Genomic DNA, 21,341 nt, shown 5'->3' on the forward strand with positions numbered 1-21,341 from the left:
GCTCAGGGTGGGCAGGGCGGGGCCTGGGGTCCCCCAACAGCTGTAATGGGACTGGCCTCTGCCGGGGGAACTTTTGGCCGTTAGGATGGGGTGGGTGCCGATTAGATGCAAAACTGGAAGGATCTTAGGTGAGTTGTAGGACTCTCTCCCATTGGCTCTTGTGTTAGGGTTTAGAAGCCAGGGTGGGGAGGGGAGCAGAAACCAGAGCTGTGAGACTTCAAAGGGGTCCTATTGAGACCCTGCTACTCCATGTACAGTCCCCTGGCCCCAAAGCATCACTTGGGAGCTTGTTAGACATGCAGATTCTCAGCTCCCCCGAATCAGAATCTGTGTTCTTACAAGATCCCCTGGTGATTCATATGCATATTTAAGTTCAAGAAGCAGTATCTAGAACATTTGTTGATTTTATAGATTTGGAAACTAAGACCCAGAGAAGAAAACAGACTTCCTCAGGTTCACACAGCTCACCACTGGCAATGTGGTGATCTAAAGCCCAGACGTCTAAGCTGGTATATTTTCCATGGCGCTTGGGTAACTCCCCTGTGGTCCAAACCACCCCTCCTCCCATCACTTCCGAAGCATTATGAGGACAAGCGGTGGGAGTAAGTGAAGCACTTCCTCTGCCCCTGGCCCAGAATTCTCCCCACTCCTCATCCAGGCCCCCTCACCTCGGATGGAGCTGCCCCCATTGTCACCCGGAATCCAGGTCAGAGTGATGGACGAAGCCGAGGTTTTGGAGACAGTGAGACGCGGCTGGTCCGGGGGAACTGTGAGGGGAGAGTCAGCAGCCCACACCACAAAGGGTTAACCTCTGATGATGGGGGACAGGGGTGCCCTCTTGCTGCCTCCCCCATTCCTGCTCATTCTCCTCTCTACCCCTCCTGCCTCCTCTCCCACGTGGCCCCTCTGATCCACGGAGGGTCTGTCTCCCTGGTGGCTGGTCTTTTTTATTTGACAACCCCTCTGTCTCTGTCTTTCTTTCTCTCTCTGTCTCTTGATGGAATTCCTCCCGCTTAGCCCTCCCTGTCCCCACCAGAGCCCCGCCCACCTCGCAGGGTCTCACCTCTGAAGTCCCACCCACCTCGAAGGGTCTCACCTCTCAAAGCCCCGCCCACCTCACAGGGTCTCACCTCTCAAGTCCCACCCACCTCGAAGGGTCTCACCTCTCAAAGCCCCGCCCACCTCGCAGGGTCTAACCTTGCACCAGAAGGTTGACAATGATGGTGTCGAAGCCGCCAGTGTTGGTGGCCGTGCAGGTGTAGTAGCCTGAGTCCTCAGCCTTCACTGCGCGCAGCAGCAACGTGCCATTGGTGTGGATGAGCCGGTGCCCGTCCATGGACACGGGGATGGCTGAATCCTCACTGCGGGGGGTGGGGACGGCTTATGGCAGGCATCCGCTACCAGAGCCAACCCCAGGTGCTGCAGGCAGTTAGAGCTGGGAGCAGTAAGGCGCTGGCTCCGGGACCCTAGATTCTTGGGTTTTCACTCAGCGCTTCCTGGGGATATCTAGTAACCATGCCTCTTCAACCACGCAGGGAAGGGAGATCCGTGGCAGCAGACAGGGGCAGCCAGGGAGGCCAGGCCAGCATGTGAGGGTGTAGCCGTGTACCCGGCAAGGGCCTCCCCAGGGCTGGAGGTGGCTGAGTCAGCCAGAAGGGAGGGACAACAGTTCTCTTTACAGCTCTTCTGCAATGCCTGTCTCTGGGGGTCACCCATCCTTGAAGGGTCCCGTACATACCTGTCCTTGGTCCACTTCACTGCAGGGGCTGGGTCTCCCACTGAATTGCAAGGCAGCCGCACATCTCTCATCCAGGGTGTTGTCACGGTGCCCCCGAAAGAAATGATCTTTGCTGGGGCTAGAGGGAAGAGAGGTTGAGAAGGACCCCATGTTTTCATTTTCAGTTTCAGTGGGGAAATCATTCATTCACCAGACATTTATCAGATACCTGTTTGGACCAGGTAACACAGGAGGCTCTGATGAGCCACAGAATGAGGACAATCTAGTCCCTGTCTTCAAGTTGCTCACCATCCAAAAGGGAGACAGACACTTCAGATCACTAGAGTGAAAAATACTATGGTGGGGGTAGGTACAATAGCCCTGGGAGCAGGAAGGAGGAATGGGGGAGGTGAAGGCCGGGGGCGACTTCTGCAATTGGAAGCTCTGACTTGAATTCTGAAGGCAAAGAAGGAATTCACAAACTACTAGGGGATAAGAATGGGGGGGAGGGATAGTCAGGGAGTTAGGGATCAACATGTACACACTGCTCTATTTAAAATGGATAACCAACAAGGACCTACTGTATAGTATGGAACTCTGGTCAATGTTATGTGGCAGCCTGGATGGGAGGGGGGTTTGGTGGAAAATGGACACATGTATATATTTGGCTGGGTCACTGTGCTGTCCACCTGAACCTATCACAACATTCTTAATGGACTGTAAGCAGAGAAGGCGCTGCTGGCCCCTCGAGGAGGCTGGGCTTCCTCCTGACGTCACGAGGAGGCTCACAAGGAAGTAGTGATATGTTCACAGTGGAGTTTTAGAGGAACCCCCGGCTGCCTGCCAAGGATGTTTGATGGAGCTCGAGAGACACTGTTCTAGAGCCAGTTCTGCCCTGTGGCTGGGGTTGGCTCCTGGGACCTCTCAGTGGGGTGTGTGTGTGTGTGTCTGTGTCTGTGTGTGTCCATCTGTCTGTCTATGTGTGTCTCTATGTGTGTGTGGGGTCCCGGGTCCTTTCCCTCCTGGAAGGAGATAAGTTCAGGAGAAGGGGTTGGCAGCACCACTGGGAGGTGGGGTCAGGGGAGGGAGGAAACTTGAGGCTTTGTAGAAAGAGCCCCCGAATTGGAGCCAGAAGGACTGGCCCACTCAGCTGTGTTTGCGGGCCGTGCCATCCCGCCTTAGAGCGTCTCCTGGAAAGTGGGATGACAACCCTCGTGGCAGGGCAGCTGCAGGCCTCCATTCAGTGCCCGCTGACCCCGAGCCTGAGGCGGGGAGGGCTGACGCCTCTTGTATCTCAACCAAAGGAAGCTGGTTACCCCAGGAGTGGGGCTGGGCTGAGGCAGGCACTGGTCATCTGAGTCCTGGGCCTGGGGCCTCAGGGTTGTAGACACAGGTGGCTGTGGGAGGAGGCAGGGCCAGGAGGGAGGGCCCAGGGAGGCCCAGAGCCAAGGTAGAAGCTGGAAGTCTCAGGCTTGTGCGGCCAAACCCCGTGCCCTGGGGTTGGCATGGGGGAGCCTGGCAGCTCTGTGAGGTGGCCTCTGTCTTGGTCTTGGGTTGAGGCCTCAGAACTGTCACTGCCTATAAAGTAGGGGTACACATGCCCCCACACCACACTTATGCCCAGGTCAGGGGTTCAGAGGGGCACCCTCAAAAGCAATCGTGTTCTTATTCACCCCATGCGCCCCACTCAGCCCACAGCCTCCTTTGAGGCATGCCCTCTGTAACGTCTGTGATCAGTGGGATCATGTCAGCCTGACATGGCCAGGTTTTGGAACGAGGGGGCTGTCTTTGCAGCCCTCTGCTCCATGGAAGCAGCGTATCCTACCTCCATCCCCTCTGGAGGAGCTGAGCTGGGGGTGGGGCTAACAGCCCTTTCAACCCCAGAGAAGAGTCTGGAGTGGGGGACCGGGGTGCATTCTGCCGGGCGCCCCGACTAGTGGCGTGGCCTCGAGCCTGTCGTGAGCCTTTCTGGGAGTCAGGGGGCAGCAGAGGCCCAGTCTTGGTGGGTGCAGGAGGGAAGCAAGCGGCCAGCCAGCTCCTTACAGCCAGGCCACAGACAGGGTGGAGGGAGACAACTCGTGTTGGGGAGAACCGTCATTTTGGAAGGGGCCTTCTGGCAGTTTCTGCCCTCAGCCCCCACCCCAGGCTGCTCACCCTTGCCAGCAGGCTCGATGGTCACCTTCTCGCTGCTGTTGCCCCGGCCGGCGGAGGTGACGGCGGCCACCCACAGCAGGTACTGCTGCCCGCGGTTTAGGTGGGCGATCCGGTAGAAGAGCTGCTCCGGACTCGTCTCATACTCGCTGGGCGCCTGCGGGGCAGAGGCAAACGCGTACTAAGAGCCAAGGCCCCTGGGTCTCCACCTCCACCCTTCCTGGGGCTCTGGGCTCAGTGAGGGTGATGGCCAGGGTGGGGGGCAGTGGAGACAGAATCCTGCCTAGTTGACCCTTTCTGGTTTTGGAGCAACACTGAACAGCTTGCCTTGGACTTGGCCCTGGGCACTGATGGGCCGGCTCTGGCGGTTTGCTGGGTCAGTCTCAGTTTACCTCTTGGACTGATCCAGGCGCTGGTTGCGGTGGCTTCAGGCCAGGAAATGTGAGTGTTTCAGGTGGGTGAGAGATGGTGGGAGACAGGAGAAGGGAGAATGGGGGTTGAGGGGGGGTCCCAGGAAAACCCTGAGAAAAGGGAGTCTCTGAGAAGAAGCCAAATGACTGCATTTGCCTTATTAGGGTTGTAGACAGGCTCTCCCAGCCTGTCCCCACTCAGAGTCACCTCCCAGCCCTACTGCCTAATGTCTTCTTCATTCCTACCACCTGTTCCCGCCCCCACCCCCCCCACCCCCATTCTGGGGGAGGAAGGGGAGGGAGAGGGAACTAGGAGAGCTTCACGGGGCAGCACTTTATTAATGATTATTAGTGGTATAGATCACCGTATATATTTGTAGGTTATATAAATCTATAAAAATTTTTTTAACCAAATGACAGTTTTGACAAGTTGCCAACAAAACAATATCGGATCCCAGTGGTTTTACCAGTTGCTTTGATGAAAAGATTATGTTGCCTTGGAAACCAGAGGCTCAGATATTGAAATGAATTTGAGAAGGAGCTTTTGATAAGCGCTAGTTTGCAGACCTCCTGTCAGCCCCTTCCCTGGTGCAGGCGGGATGGGGCTGACTTTCATTTCATTTTATTTTTTGGCCAGCCGCGGGGAAGGGAAAGCAGGACAGCACCAGGGCCTCTTTGAAATCAGGGCGGAAGTCTAGGGAGGGGGAGCAGCCCCCGGAACAGATGGGGGGCCCCCGAGGCCAGAGGGAGCTAATAATTAGTTATCTTTGCAGTCAGGGGATGTTGCACACACATGCCCCCATGCACACGCTCTCATGCACATGGACGTGTAGACACATTCATGCACATTCTGAGGGACAGATCTCCGGACAGACATGGGGTCACAGAGGGACATTCTTTGCCACCCAGGGGAGGGCTGAGGGGCCCAGTGACTTGTAACAGGAGAAAACATCCTTTCTGGTCCCAGACCATCTGTAGGAAGATGCTCAGGAGAAGGTACAGGTGTCCCCACCACACACACAGAGCTCCCTGGCAACCCCCTCCTGCTGCCTCCCTTGTGGGGAGCTGGCCTTGGGCCCAGGAGCTCCCTGAAAGCCACCTTGAGCCCTGGTAGCTGGGAAGTCCTTTCAGGGTGCTGTGCTCCGGGATCGTGTGGGTATCTGCAGGTCATATCTGAGCACGAAGCAGGGCAATAAAGTGGCTTTGACACCTGCAGTGCCTGCCTTTCTTACTGTGTGGACCACAGTGTCTCTCATGGTTCCTGGGACCTCCGTTTTCTCTCCTGCAAACTAAGAAAGCAATCCAGATCTGCCTGCCCTAACTGGTTACAGCGAGGACACATGAGGCAAGGGGTGTGCAAGTCCTTTGTAAATGGGGACGTATTCTTCTCCTTTGTAAATGGGGGTATGTGTTCTGTGAGGGTGGAAGTGTGTGTGTGCATGTGTAGAGAAAAGTTAAGTATATTTGCTTGTGTCTGTCAGTGTGTACCTGACTGTACATTTGTGTCTACACAGGGCAGGAAAGCTTTGGCTTCACCTTGAAGGTATTAGCATCTTACCCAGGTCCTGGGTGCCTTTCTTTTAACCTGGACTCCCCCCAATCTCCTGAAATCACTTTCAAAAACATACAACTACACTCCAGAATAAAATCACAGTAATCAAAGGTTAAAAAAAGGTAAAACTATGAAAGGAGAAACTACAGGTTAATTATTTACCTTTCTTTTTTCCCCCCTATCTTTCTAATCAAAAAATCAAAAAATAGAAAATCACAAAAAGTCATAACTAGAATTGATTTATAAATTTGAATTATATAAAAAGAAAACCTATGGTATAATAAAAACTAGAATAAAAAGGGAAGTAATGAACTGGCAAACCTCTGCAACCTATATGAGCAAAAATGGTTATTATCTTTAATATGTAAAGAGCACTTACAAATCAATAAGAAAACCATGATCTACCCACATAAAAAATGTAGCAAGGACATGAATTGACAATGATCTGAGGATGAAAAAAGCCCAAAGTCACATAACACAAAACAATAATCAACCTAACTAGTTTAGAATCCAACTGACAAAAAATGAAAAATATGTAATATCTTAGATTAGCATGTGCACAAGGGAGAAGTATGTTACTCATAATGCTGGTGGAAGAGTAAGTTGGTGCAAACTTCCTGAACAGTAGTTTGCAAATATGCATGCAAACCTCAAAAATATTTATACTTTTTGTGATCCATGGATTCCTATAAAAATTTATCCTAAGAAAATAATAAAACAATGTGCATAAAGACTTTTATGAAGAATTCTCCAAGAACATTATTTATAATGGTAAAAAACTGAAAATAGATTAAATATAGAACAATTCAGGGACTGGTTGAATAGATTATGTACATACAGGCACTCAAGATAATATTTTAAAAGAATATTTGATGTCAACTCTATTTCAATAAAAAGAATATTTGATGGTGTAGAAAAGTGCCTACATATACTACATAAAAAAATGCAGATTATGTGGACCAAAGAGCTAAACAGACATTTCTCCAAAGAAGACATACAGATGGCTAACAAACATATGAAAAGATGCTCAACATCACTCACTATCAGAGAAATGCAAATCAAAACCACAATGAGGTACCATTACATGCCAGTCAGAATGGCTGCTATCTAAAAGTCTACAAGCAATAAATGCTGGAGAGGGTGTGGAGAAAAGGGAACCCTCTTACACTGTTGGTGGGAATGCAAACTAGTCTAGCCACTATGGAGAACAGTGTGGAGATTCCTTAAAAAACTGGAAATAGAACTGCCATATGACCTAGCAATCCCACTCCTAGGCATACACACTGAGGAAACCAGAATTGAAAGAGACACGTGTACCCCAGTGTTCATCACAGCACTGTTTATAATAGCCAGGACATGGAAGCAACCTAGATGTCCATCAGCAGACGAATGGATAAGGAAGCTGTGGTACATATACACCATGGAATATTACTCAGCCATTAAAAAGAATACATTTGAATCAGTACTAATGAGGTGGATGAAACTGGAGCCTATTATACAGAGTGAAGTAAGCCAGAAGGAAAAACACCAATGCAGTATACTAACACACATATACGAAATTTAGAAAGATGGTAATGATAACCCTGTATGTGAGACAGCAAGAGAGACACAGATGTACTGAACAGTCTTTTGGACTCTGTGGGAGAGGGTGAGGTGGGATGATATGGGAGAATGGCACTGAAACATGTAAATTATCATATGTGAAACGAATTGCCAGTCCAGGTTCGATGCATGAGACAGGGTGCTCGGGGCTGGTGCACTGGGATGACCCAGAGGGATGGGATGGGGAGGGAGTTGGGAGTGGGGTTCAGGATGGGGAATACATGTACACCCGTGGCGGATTCAAGTCAAGGTATGGCAAAACCAATACAATGTTGTAAAGTAAAATAAATAAATAAATTAAAAAAAAATAAAAAAAAAATGCAGATTATATAACACTTTGTAAATTTTTATTTTAATTTTGTAAAAAACCAAAACAAAATCATATTGTATGTGCAGGTCAAAGACTGGAAGATTATACATCAACATATTACCAGTGTTTATCTTTAGAGAGTGAGAATGCAAGTAATTTTTACTTTCTTCTCTATTCTTTTGTATATTTAGAGAATTTTCTACAATAAAATTGTATTATTTTGATAATCAGAGAAAATCAGCAAATGTATTAAATTGGAAACACATCTAACAGGACTCAATGCAGCTCTGGCCAGCCCTGGCCAGCCCCAGGGTGTAATTCCATTCCTGGTATCCTGCACCTAATGCAGTTTCCCACATCTATTCTGAGAATTCTGCACACACAAGGTCATGCGCTCCAGTATGTATGCACACACTGAGACTCAGACACATGTGCATTGGCCTCAGCCCACACTCATTCCCACGGTTTTGCCTCACCCCATGTACACAAGTGTGCCGTCAATCCTGGAGCTCTTTCATAAATGGATTTGTGATGCAGTTGCTTGGGACCTGGAGTATATTTCTGCAAAACTATCGCATCCCGTAATCGCAAGTGGTGGTTAGGTCCCCTGGCCCCTTGTTCAGCTCAGTCCCTGCTTTGCAACATGGCTGAAGTGAGTTTTCATCACACCAGCACATCTGCCCCCCCACCCCCAGGAGAGAGGTGGTTCCTCCATGCTCAGGACGTGAAGAGGAAGGAGGGAGGGTCCCCGGGTCTGCAGTAGCAGGAGGAGGGCATGGGGACCAGGAGCTCTGCTCTGGAGCCTGGGAGAGGTGTCCCCCGCCCGTGGATTGGGGCTCTTGCAGACTGAGTTAATGAGGATGCTCTGCTCCCAGACACCAATCTCTTTGAAAGACTTCATTATCAGAGGAGGTAATGAGCGTACAGACCCAAGCTGGAGAAGGAGTTTCCACCCTCTCATCAGTTTATGAAGGGAAACTTGCCCAATGTCTAAGATTTCACAATTGCCAGGCTGCTAGCAATTCATTCATCAAATGTATGTCCTGGGACAAGGATGTTCCAGGCACAGTGTTCTACAGCTGGGGACCTGAAGATGAAAAGATGCCGCCCTTGTCCTCACAGGGCCCCACAGACCAGTGTGGGAGACAGGTGAGTGAGCAGGTAACTGCCGTTTAATGCATTCAGCGTGTGCTAGAGGATGAAGAACATGCCGTGGGTGGTAGGATCAGTAGGGGCAGAGGTGCAAGGGTGTGAAAGGCAGAGCAGGTGTCCAGAATGCTGACCAGCCTAATGTAAAAAGAGCCCGAAAGGTGTGTGTGGGGGAGGGGCAGGAGGAGGGGGGAAAGAGGGGCAGAAGACACCCCTGAACACGTTAATTGGAAATTGGCCCACACCCCCCCAACAATGACAGAGTTCTCAACCTAACATCTGCAGACCCCATGACCCAGCAGTTCCCTTCACAGGCCCAATGGGAATATATACACAAGACCACCTAGAGACATAGAGTTCACAATAGCACCAACTGCAATAGCCCCAAACGGAAAACTATTCAAATGCCTGTCAATGGATAATTATAAATAACTTGTGATATATACATGTAATTGAAAACTATACAGAAGTGAAAGTGAATAATCTCTAACCACACACAACAATATGGATGAAATTCACAAACTCAAACTAATGTTGGGTAAAAGATGCATGCATGTATACATACATAAAATGCATGCATATATATATATATACACACACACACACACACACACATAAAATGTATGCATGCATGTGTGGTCAGTCACTTCAGTCATGTCCAACATTTTGAGACCCCATGGATTGTAGCCTGCCAGGCTCCTCTGTCCGCAGGATTCTCCAGGCAAGAATATTGGAGTGGGTTTCCATGCCCTGCTCCAGGGGATCTTCCCGACCCAGGGACTGAACCCGAGTATCCTGCATTGCAGGCAGATTCTTTACCTACTAAGCCAACTGGGAAGCCCATATATGTTGTGTATTTGTACTTTATATAGTATTAATCTGAAGTCAGGATGATGGTTACACCCGTAGGGGGAGGGTGGTGACCTTCTGGGGTGTTGCCCTGTTTCCTGCTCTGGAAATCCTCCCACTCAGTGCCTGGAAGTGCTATGAAAATTCATGGAGTTGTACAGTCATCATATGTGTACTTTCCTGTGTGTGAGATAGTGACAGTGAGGATGGAGAGGAGGGGGCGGAGTCACTGAAAAGACATTACTGGGCTTCTCCTCTGGGAATAAAACTATGGCCTCACTGGCGAGGAGCGGGGCTGCCTATAGCTCAGAGGGTAATTCAGAAAGACCACAGGAAAGCGGAGAGTGGGGGACGAGATGATGACACAATTACCGAGCAATTTCAGGGCAGCTTTCTAGGCTGTCAGAAGCTCATCTGCAGGTGCTGGGGCTGCCGTCACATCACTAGTTGCTGATAGAGGGAGAAGCCGGCCTGCTGCTGCTCCCTGATCTCCCCCATCCTGAGCACATCTCTCAACAGTACTCACACCCCCACCCCGGAAGCACCCCCTCTGCCCCCCTCATTAGCCTGGAGGCATCCCAAGGGCACATGTTTCTTTGCACCTGCTCTCACAACTAGAACAGGTATACTACAGATCAGCCACCCAGCAGAACTCTGTGATTGAGTGGCTGGAGGTAAGCAAAGGGGCAGAGGGGAGGATGCCTGTTATGGGATGCAGGTGCATAGCCCCCAGTACCTGCCCTCACCCTCTCCTCCCTCTTAGCAGCCCTTGGTGGAGGGCAGGGGCCAACCCACCCCCCCACCCCCGCCCCCGCCAACTGTGCCCCAGTGCCAGGGGGCTCCTTACTTTATACTCCCAGGTTTGGGCAGGCAGTGCCCAGAGAGAGATGCCCTGGCTTTCCCCCAACTGTCCCCCATCTTTTCCCCTCTTAAACTGGATCCATGCCGAGAGGGCCTCTTGGGGCAGAGCTCCAGCAGCCCTCTAAGCCCAGACTGACCATGCTGAAAAGCTGATTCAACTCCAAAAGCCATGGGCTAGCGAGTGCTCAGTCCAGAGCTCTGGGATCTGCTAGGAGCTTCCTTGGTCAGCCAGACCAGAAGAGCCGAGGCCCTGTCCTCCCTCTCCCACCTGCTTGAAGGAGACCCCTACTCAAATAAGCCTCCAGGGCTTGTGATAATCTTGCAGGCCCTGGAACGGAGGACTGACGCAAGATGGACTTGGGTAAGGCTTCAACCACTTTTGGGTGACTGGTGCCCATACTTATCCATGAATCAAGTAGAAACACAGATATAAGCAGCCCCAGGATTTGGCCCAGAAGCAGCTGATCTATGGGGTACTTTCCGTTTCTCCTGTCTTGCTCAACATTCAGCCCTGGGCCCACTTACCGGCTGGCCAGACCCAGGGCTGGAGCAGAAGATGGTGTACTTGCGGATCACCCCGTTGGGCTTGGTTGGGGGGAGCCATGACACGACCACACTGCTGGCGGATGAAGGAACAGCTTTGATGCCAGCAGGGGGACCTGGAACTGAGCAGGGGAAGGTGGGGTCAGTTTAGAGAATGGAGGAACAAAACCTTTAGGAAACAATGACAGGGTGGAGAGACTAAGGCAGATTAATCTGGGAGAGCTTCCTGAAGGAGGCATCTTTGAACTCTGGTTTAAAGGAGGAGGTTCTAGCATGGCAAACAGGTGAGAGGATAAGGGTGATCATTAGGGGCTTGGAACAAAGTCTCTGAGATGAAGGCCTTGTGAGTGGCCAGCTGCAGAACTCTTTGGCCAGAACCAAGAACTTAAGATACACAGGAAAGAAACAGAACCCATAAGGAATTCATCTTAATTCCAGTGATCCTAACCTAATCCCCGAGCCAATGCTCTACTAACTAAGCTTGTATTTAGGCCAAATACACTGGTCACTTTGCTCCTTTTGGCCTATGAGCTCCTTGAGGCTGGGGACTCTAGAGACTCACAGAGCTGGCCTCCTCCTGAGGGTCAAAGGTCAGGGGTCAGCCGGTGGTGACTGTGTTTCTTGCCAGGGACTCAGGGTACTGCCCTTGGGGTGCTGGCAAGGCTCTTTCTCTTTTCAGGAGGGAAAGTCTACTTTAGAATTGGCTGAGAAACCCATCTCGAGTGGATCTGAGCCATATGGACTGTGACCTCCCCTTGCTCCCATGTCTGGGCCTGCCTGGCCTGGCTGGGACCCCAGGGCCTGGAGGCTAGCAGCATCCTGTTTCCAGCCCATATTCTCCTTTCTTCATTTTTTCCTTGTATTGCTGTGACTTGTCTTCTCTCCTGGGAGCTTTTATGCGCCTTTGAAAATGGTGATGGTGTCCTATTCAACTTATTTTATCTCTCTGAGCCTCAGTTTCCCCATCTATATGGACATAACAACCACATTAAAGGTTTGCAGTGAGAATCAGTGCTAATTAAGATAAAGCACCTGGCATGGTGCCTAACACAGAAGACACTCCATAAATTGTAACAATTAGTACTTTTGCACTCCCTTCCTGGGCTCTCAGCTTTCAGCACCTACCTCAATTTTTAAAAATCTAATAAGTGGTCAACAATGCTAGGTTAAATAAAATAATTAGAAACAGTATCATCACCCATCCAGGGGCCTGAGCCCAGAAGCTGGCAGTCATCCTTGACTCTGCCCTTCCTCATTACTACAGCCTTGCCATTTACTTCTGCTAGAGGTCTCTGCTGTTCTGGGATGCAGGGGGTGGGTGTCACTGGGGCAACTGCAGTGTTCAAGTCTTCTCTGTCCTTGAACACTTTTTTCTTACCAGTTATTAAGAGAAATATGTTGAAATCTCCCACCATGATTGTAGATTTATCTATTTATCCTTGTTGTTCTGTTGGTTTTTGTTTTTGTGTATTTTGAGGTTATGTTATTAGGTTCATAAAAATTTAGAACTGTTTTATTTGCCTGGTAAATTAAGTCTTTTATCATAACAAAAGTGTCCTTCTAAGAATGATTTTTGCCTTAAAGCATACTATGTCTGATATTAATATTCCAGGTTTCTCTTAGTTTTGTGTGGTATATCTTTTATCTTTTTCAATGCTTAACTTTTCTACACCTTTATGTTTTTGATGTCTCCTGTAAACAGCACATATTTGAGTTTTGTTTCACTGCCAGCCAGTCTGGCAGTCTTTATCTTTTAACTGGAGAATTTAGCCAGTTTTTCTCACTACTGATGCATCTGTGTTTAACTACCCCACCTTACTGAATATTCTCTGTTTGCCCCACCTATTGTTTTACTTTCTATTTTCCTTTGTGCCCTCCTCTGGATTGTGTAGTAAAAGAAACTCTGTTTCCCCCTTCTATTAGTTTTGCTATTATGCACTCTCATAACTTTTAGATTATAATGTGAGTCTCTGACTTAACAAAGTCTAATAACTGCCACTTTTCTTCTCAGATAATGCAAGGGCTTAGAATTTCCATTTACTATCTCTCAATTTACATGCCATTGTTATATATTTTATTTCTGTAAATATTTAGACACTCCTTTCAAGGTGATTACATCATCATCATTTTATGCAACCAATATTGATTTCAATTTACCCATATATTCACCATTAATTGCTCTTCTTTCATTTCTTCCCACATCATTGGTCTTCTATCTGGGATCCTTTTCCTTCTAGTTAAAGAATACCTTTTAGTATTTCTTTCAGGGCAGCTATGTTGGTGATAAGTTTTCTCAGTTTTTGTTTGTCTGAAAATGTCTTTATTTCATCTTAATCTTGAAAAATATTTTTGAAAGGTATAAAGTTACAGATTGATAACTACTTTTTTTTTTCATACACACATTAAATATACCATTGTATTGTTTTCTGACTTCTACTGTTTCTGATAAGTTAGCTGACAGTCTTATTTTTGCTCCTTTGAAGGTAACTGGTTTTTTCATCCTCTGGTTGCTTTTAAGATTTTTCTCTACCTGTTTATTTTTCAGTAGCTTTATTATGATAAGCCTAGGTGTGGACTTTAAGTTATTCCTTGTGAAGGTTGTAGAGCGTCTTGCATTTGGGCTTGATATCTTTCACAGCTTTGAAAAGTTTTCAGACGTTTTATCTTCTGCTCCATTCTCTTTATCCTGTTCTTTGGGATATCTTCTCACATCTTCCATGTCCTTGATATTCAGAATGTGGTCCATGGATTAGCAGCAGTGTCACCTGGGAGCATGTTAGAAATGCAAAATCTCAGGTTGCACTCTAGACCTACTAAATCAGAATCTAAATTTTAACATGATTCCCCAAGTGATTTGTATGCACAGTAAAGTTTGAAAATCATTGCTCTGTGTCTTATTTGCTCTTTTATTTTCCATTCATTCGTCTTTTTGTGCTTCATTTGATATTATCTTCTTGACCTATCTTCTAGTTCACTAGTTGTCTCTTCAGCTGTGTCTAATTTGTTATTAAGCCCACCTAGTGAGTTCTTAAGTTCAGATATTAGTAGTTTTTGTTTCTAGATTTTTTATTCCATAGCTTCCAATGCTCTTAAAATTTAAATTGTTAAGAATAGTTAAAGTCTATATTTGATGAAACCCATTTGGAACTCTTGCAGAGCTGCTTCTTTTGTCTTTTTCTGCTGGCTTTTGTTCACATTGTCCCCATTGTTTTTATTGTATGCCAGACACATTGTTTGCAAAATTGTTTGCGGAAATAATTTGAGGTCTCAGATGATATAATTGTCCTAAAGAGAGAATTCATGTGTGCTTCCAACAGCCACCTGCAATCTGGGACACTAGCAACCTGAGGTCACCTCAATCTAATTTCTAGGACTGAGATGATCTGAGGCTGAGCTGTTTACTTTTGGTCCACTTCAGAGTTCTGCCCTTCATAATCTCAAATCAAAGTAGGCTGGGGTGGGGAGCAGAGGAGGGTTCACCAGACAGACCCACACACCGTAGCAGGCCCTGGCCCCCAATTCATGTCTTTTTGGACCTGCTCAGTTTCTCAGTCACTGCCTCTAGACTCAGCAAACATCCCCCAGGGGAAGAGCTGCCCCAAATACCAGGATCACCTCCTGGGCCTCTATTCTCCCTTGGATCCTGGCCCAGTAACTCTTCACTTTCCTGCCAACCCTCTGATTACCTTCAAGCAAGTATTTAAAAATATTTTATTCCGATTTCCTAGTGTCCTCAGCAAGGAGGAGAGTGGATTGGAATTACACTCGCTACCATTCCTGGAAGTGGAATCCCTTTGATATGTTTGCCTAAACCTGTCCCTCCTCCTCCCTTCATCCTCACTGCTGCTGCCCTTCCACACACCTTCCTTTTCTCTGCCTAGAGGCCCACAGGTTCTAAGAGGCCTTTCCCACCCCAGTCCTTATCCCCTACTTCCTATGACCAATCCTCCATGCTTCTACAAGAGTTATCATCTAGTTCATGCCTCTTCCTCAGTTAAAAACCTTTAAAGTGGTCTAAAGTCCAGCCCAACTTTGCACTCTGAGGCCATATAGATAGGTCTGGTAGTCACAGAGCAGATGAGCAGCAGGCAAGAGGTTTCGAGCTAATGAATTTGAGTATAGCCAAGCCAGCCTGAAACCAAGCTCAGACCGAGAGATCTGGACTTAAGAAGTGAGCTTGAATTGATATGCTTGCATTTTACCTTGCTTTTCTCTAAATTCTCTGTCAATTTTTTTTTCCTTTGGCAAAATCCTGAGGGGGCCTGGTAGGGGCTGTGTGTAGGAAGTGGCAGTGTCTTCTGATCAGGATATTTGTCCAAGGTGCCATGGCAGAGGTGGAACTAGAATGTGGATCTGTCAGCTTTCCAAGTCAGTTGAGTGATAACTGTGAAGACTGCTACCTAAAAATTGCAGAGCCTGGTGGCGGCGGAGCAGTAAGGGTGGGGTGGGCATGCTTGCCTGCCTACCCCTCTGCCATCATTCCTCCATGTTCCTTGCAAACAGAGTCTCACCCTTGCTTGGGTGACCTGTGCTCCTCCACCCTTCAGAGAAAGCTGTCTCCATCACCTACACCAGAGGACTTATCAAGCTTAGAGTAAGTCAGCCATGATAATTCCATTCTCCTCTCAGTGACTGGCTTCGCAAGAGGCATATTGCCCTGCTGTTGTTGATGGGAAATGAGCATAAGTCTGCTGAGGGGGTTTCTGGGAAAGGTTTCTTTTACTCCCAAGAGACGCACGCCCATAGGAAGAGACTGCTTCTCTCACTCTGAACTCTGTCGTGTCTGGCGTGATGCCTGGAGCTGCAGGCATCTTGAAATCATGGGAGGAACAGCTGACAGGCTGAGGATGGCAGAGCAGAAAAGATGGGAACCAGTGAGTTACCCAACCCCGGAGCTGCCCTACTCAAGACTTCTTGTTACGTGTGATAATAAATGTGCTTATTGCTTCAATCTTTTTTTAGTTGCATTACTCACAACCAAAAGCTTCCTAACTGATACAAATGGTGTGATGAAAAGCATAGAGGTTGGGGAGGCAGGAAATCTCTCATTTGCCACCCATCAGTTTTGTGACCTGCAGCAAGTTGTTTTAGCTCTCGAGGCCTCCGTTTTCTCATCTCTAAAATGGAAATAATACCCTCCCCAAAGGGCTATTGGAAGGTTGCTGCTGCTGCTCAGATGCGAGTCGTGTCTGACTCTTTGCGACTCCATGGACTGTAGCCCGCCAGGCTCCTCTGTCCATGGGATTCTCCTGGCAAGAATACTGGAGTGGGATACCATTTCCTCCTCCAGGGGATCTTCCCAATCCAGGAATCAAACCTGTTACTCTTGCACTGGGAGGCAAATTCTTTACTATTACCATTCTTTACCACCTGGGAAGCCAGGTACTGAAGGTTAAATCACGCTTTTGATGGCACATCACACACATGTCAAGTTATGACCGTTGTTCTGGATGAGATCTCATCTGACAGTGGGTTCCTTTTGGCTTAGGCTTCCCCCAAGGGCACCTGGGTCCACCAGAAGCAGTCATTTCATTGCCAGCTCTGGGCAGCTGTAAACCAACTACCATTTGCCAGCACTTGACATTTTAGAAAAGATTCTATGGTTAGGCTGTTTCTTACAACACCTAGATGAGGCGCTGTCCCCGTTTTATCATGAGGAAACTGAGGGGCAGAGCAGTTAGTGACCTGCCAACGAGTGGCAGGGCTGGGGCATCCATATCTGCTTCTCCCACCCCGTGAAGCTGCCACCTTAGGACCCTGGCACCTGCTGTGTGTGCCCCTGTGACTCCACGGGCAGCTCTAGGGTGGGGTCAGCTTCCTGGAGGGAGGGTTGTGCTTCTCGACTTTGGGTTCCCTCATGGGTCTCACCTTGGTCAGTCAAGCATGTGGAGATGCATATAACTCAGGCCTTTGGAATTGTCGTGGTGTTTAGTCACAAAGTCATGTCCAACTCTTCTGTGACCCCCATGAACCATAGCCCACCAGGCTCCTCTGTCCATGGAATTTCCCAAGCAAGAATACTAGAGTGGGTTGCTATTTCCTTCTCCGGGGGATCTTCCTGACCCAGGGATTGAACCCAAGTCTCTTGATTGGCAGGTGGATTCTTTTTCCACTGAGCCTCCTGGGCAGCCCATTGTATCAGAATAGGATGCAAGAAAGTCTGGAGGCCTGGGTGGTTAATTTCTAGAGGCCAGGAAGGTGCCAGTGTGTATGTGTGTCCCTGAGGCCCTGAAAGGGGCCAGGCTCCGAGCACCATCCCCGGTAGGTCTCCACACAAGAGCAGGTGGCTCTGCCTGGAGCTGTCCCAGGAAACCTTGATGCGGGGATTAATGACAGGAAAAGTAGGGCAGGCAGGTTGGTAAATATTTAATTGCTAAGAGCTTAAGTGGGGGGAAGGGGCTGATCTGATGGAAAGGGAGGGGCTTATGGAGAGTGGGGAGCATTAATCACAGTTAGTCCCATCGTCAAGTCACCAAGCTGGTCTGCACTGGGAGAAGTCCACTATCACTCCCAGCCTGAGTTGCCCCATTGTAACTCCTCTCACCCCTCCAGCTCCTTCTGCCAAATTGTCTGGGTAGAACCTAGACCGGGGGTCTCTGTATCCTTTGGAAAAACCAAGGCTGAGTTGGAAAGAGGCCAAAATGCCAACCTTGGTTACTGTTTATGAAGCACCCACTGGATGCAAGGCATGTCACATCAATTGACTCTTTAACCACATTGCACCTGGCTGAGGAGAATTAGAATCGATTAAGTGTTGGGGTTGGTGGGGTGAGGAAGGAAGTGGAAGAGGGGCCCAGAGCAGCAAAGGGTCACATATGGTACCTCCTGTCCCCAGTGAGGCCCCTTGAGGGGTACAGCTCTGACCTGGGTGGGAAGTCTGACCCTTGTCTGGACCTGATCGCTCCTGGGCTGACTCAGCTTCCAGCCTCTCCCATCTGACTGCATCACTCTACCCTGGAGGTTTGGCTCCTTATCTCCCTTTTCTTCCAGTTCTGCCCTCAGGGGGCAGGGCTTTGAGATCACAGATCCAAATGCAGGCACATCCTAGTCCTGAGAGTGTCCCCCCCACTACACACCCACCAGAGTCCAGGGCCTGGCCCATTCATTCTGGGGCCTCTGCAGCGTGATTGCCAAGTCCCTAACCTGGGTGATGTTCCCATTCCCGGCATCCCCAACCATCTGTATCCAGAGGAGACCAGGCTCAACCCTGCAGGGGAGCAAATGCCACAAAGAGGATGCTCTTGGGATGGGGGTGGGAGAAGAGGCTGTATTTGGCCTCTGACCCCAGTGCTGCAGGGGAGGGGGTTACGGTGGCTTGTATGTTTAGGCATGAGTCCTGGGGCACTTCACCACCACCTGTGGTAAGCTGTATTATTCCAAAGCAGCGCTCCCAGAATTCTCAAAGTCACCCTTGTTGTTCTGTTGCTAAGTCATGTCTGATGCTTTGAACTGCCATGGACTGCAGCACGCCAGGCTTCCCTGTCTTTCACTATCTCCCAGAGTTTGCCCAAGTTCATGTCCACTGAGCTGGTGCTGCTATTTAACCATCTCATCCTCTGCCACTCTCTTCTCCTTTTGCCTTCAATCTTTCCCAGCATCAGGGTCTTTTCCAATGAGTCACTCTACAGAGAACGAAGGGATAGGAGAAAGGATGGGGCTCTGCTCTCCCCCTTAACTGTGGGTGGGGTGAGCAGTGGAAGGCTGGAGCAACAAGCCCTGGGAGCTGGCCCCGAGTGCCGAGGCCGGGCCGGGCGGGAGGTGCGCACTCACCGTCCTCCTTGGTTTGGATGTAGAGCACGCTGCTGCGCACGCCATCCCCGGCCTGGGTGTAGGCCAGCACCTGCACGCTGTAGTTGGTGAACTTCTCCATGCCTCGCAGCTCCACCCGCTCCCGCGTCGTGGTGATGTTCTGCATCTCGCCCCACTCTGCCAGACATGCGCATCCTGAGTGCGGCCCAGGCCGGCCAGGCCAGGCCATGGTCCCCCAGCCACTGCCCCTCCACCAGCCTGGGCTTGGACCTTGACTCCATGGTGGTGGCAACAAGGGGGACCTTTCACCTCAAGGTCATGGTTGCAGACTTGCGACACTGCTCCCAGGCCGTGTCTCTCCCCAAGTGGCCCAACCAGGGTGACCCACAAATGCCAGCCGGGCCTCAGCCCCTAGTCAACGCTGTACCAAATTCAACTTAATACTCTCCCTATAAAATAGTTACCTCTTTATCTCTCCAAGCCTCACTTCCCTGTCCTCCACCCACCCCTCTTTCCATGTGAGGGACCCCAGGAGTGACTTGGACCCAGAAGGAGCCTCGGCCAGGTGGACAGTTGGCAGCTGTTTCTCTTGGCTGCCCAGCACCTCTGAAAAATGGAGTATTTCCTACCATATCAGTAAACAAGGATTTCACAATCACCATTCTAGCCCTCCAAAACTGAATCCCTGAGCCCTGAAGGCACTCAGGAAAGAGAATACCTGGGTGATATGGCAGATCTCAGGTTGCAGCCACTCCCTACAGTAAACACTGAGGAACTCAGGATGTAAAAAAATGCAGGATAGTGAGTTGCATGTGAAAGGGATGATTTCCTTGAGTCCAGACTCTTCTGTCTTCCCATACACAGAAAAGGGCTAAATTCCTTAACTTGGAATATCCAGCTTTCTTTCATTCACAAAAATACTTTTGACCTTCAGACTACCTGGTCTTTGTGGCGAAACTTCTTTATAACCTCCGCCCACCTCCTTGGAACAGTTCTCTCAGGGCTACTTGAGATGCTGTCTCCCAGCATTGAAGTCCTAAAAATTCCCACTCGAATTATTAATAACTCTCAACTTTCAGGTTGTGACCGCCCTTGAAGTTGACACCTCCTTGGGCTCTCAGCTCTCATAGGCGATGGATCCAGGTGGCATGACCTGGGACAGGCTGGGGATGCCTGCCCTGCACCTGACTGCTCCTGGACCAGCACCCTGAACTCTCGAGAGGATAAGGGGTTAAGTCCCCATTCCCTTCCTCAAACATCAAGGACATCTTGTCTGCAAAGATGTCCTTGCAGACATGGGCGAGGCTGCTGGAGTGATAGCCACGCCCGGGAGGGCCAGGCCTTCCTCGGGCTCAGCGAGGACCCGTCACCCTGAATCTGCCAAGAACTTGCTGTAGACGCTGAAGAAGAGCTTAGGGAGAGTGTCCCGTGGGACAGCCAGGGTCTCAGGAGGAGGAAAGAGGCTTCTGAGCTGACAACCCTCCCCCTGAGACTACTGGTTTTTTTTAGAAAACAGCCCCAGGCACCAGCTGAGGACAGGCTGTGCGGAAGACAAATGTCAGCAAACCCACCCTGGCGCCTCGCCAGGGACCCGGCACAGGCAGAGGCCTGGTCTCGGACCTAGCCAGGGACCGGGCATAGTCTGCCAGTGTTCAGAGGGTGAGGACTCCAGACCCAGCCTCAGGGGACTCTGGGTCAGTGGAGGGGGCCCTCGGAGGCCCGAGAACTGGGACTTTCCTTTTCCAGGAGGTCAGAAACCAGGAGGGACCTGTCCAGGACTAGAGCCAGAGAAAGACCCAGGAGGAGGGCAGCCTGGCCATCAATTAATTCAGTGGCCTTTGGAGACTAGCGAGGCTGATGCCTTGCCCACCCAAGGGCTGAGCTGGGGAGCCACAGGGTTCGGAAAGGGGGAGCAAGCTCTGGAAAATGAGGGCCCTTCCCTTTTGTGGCTCAGCACAGATAGGTGAGGCCATCTCATCGCATAAGGCCCTGGAAGACCTGCAGGCCTCCGCACTCCTGGAAGAGAAGGTGGAGGTGTGGCCGGGAGAGAGAATTCCTGTCAGCAGTGCGTCTGGGCACACCAGAACCCAGGTGAGGGGCAGGGAGGGCAGCTGGCACAGAGGGCTGGCTGTAAGCTGGAGTCCCAGGTCCTCCAGGAGAGAAGGAACGGGCCAGGCGACCAGTGGCAGAAGGCTCAGGGTGAGGCGAGGCAAACTCACGCCCACGGTTTGGGATGCTGGGCCTCCGGCTGGCATGACTTCCTGCTCCAGGGCTCTGCTGCACCACTGGGCAGGGGCTGCTGTGTTTGCGGGGCTACACTAGCCCGTCCCGTGGGAAGGAAGGCGCCCAAAGGGTTGGGCCACTGTCTTGGCTCTCCTCCCTCTGCCATCCCTACCCCCAGCTCCACTGTGCAACCTTCTTCACTCTTCTCCAGGTCCTGGGCAGCTC

The 21,341-nt window shown here is 49.8% G+C and overlaps 1 protein-coding gene across 1 annotated transcript in view; it reads right to left on the bottom strand.

Annotated features, from left to right (window-relative positions):
* Positions 1–21,341, bottom strand: part of DSCAML1 (DS cell adhesion molecule like 1) — a 356,255-nt gene that overhangs the window by 11,155 nt on the left and 323,759 nt on the right. The window contains exons 19-24 of the mRNA XM_061129091.1: positions 18,915–19,070; positions 11,127–11,266; positions 3,872–4,025; positions 1,739–1,856; positions 1,198–1,361; positions 669–767 (exon numbers count right to left, since the gene is read on the bottom strand). Of these exons, the coding sequence (XP_060985074.1) occupies positions 669–767; positions 1,198–1,361; positions 1,739–1,856; positions 3,872–4,025; positions 11,127–11,266; positions 18,915–19,070 (831 nt within the window). The remainder of the gene's footprint in view (positions 1–668; positions 768–1,197; positions 1,362–1,738; positions 1,857–3,871; positions 4,026–11,126; positions 11,267–18,914; positions 19,071–21,341) is intronic.

Source organism: Dama dama, chromosome 1 (genome assembly GCF_033118175.1).
Source record: "Dama dama isolate Ldn47 chromosome 1, ASM3311817v1, whole genome shotgun sequence".
NCBI lineage: Eukaryota > Metazoa > Chordata > Mammalia > Artiodactyla > Cervidae > Dama > Dama dama.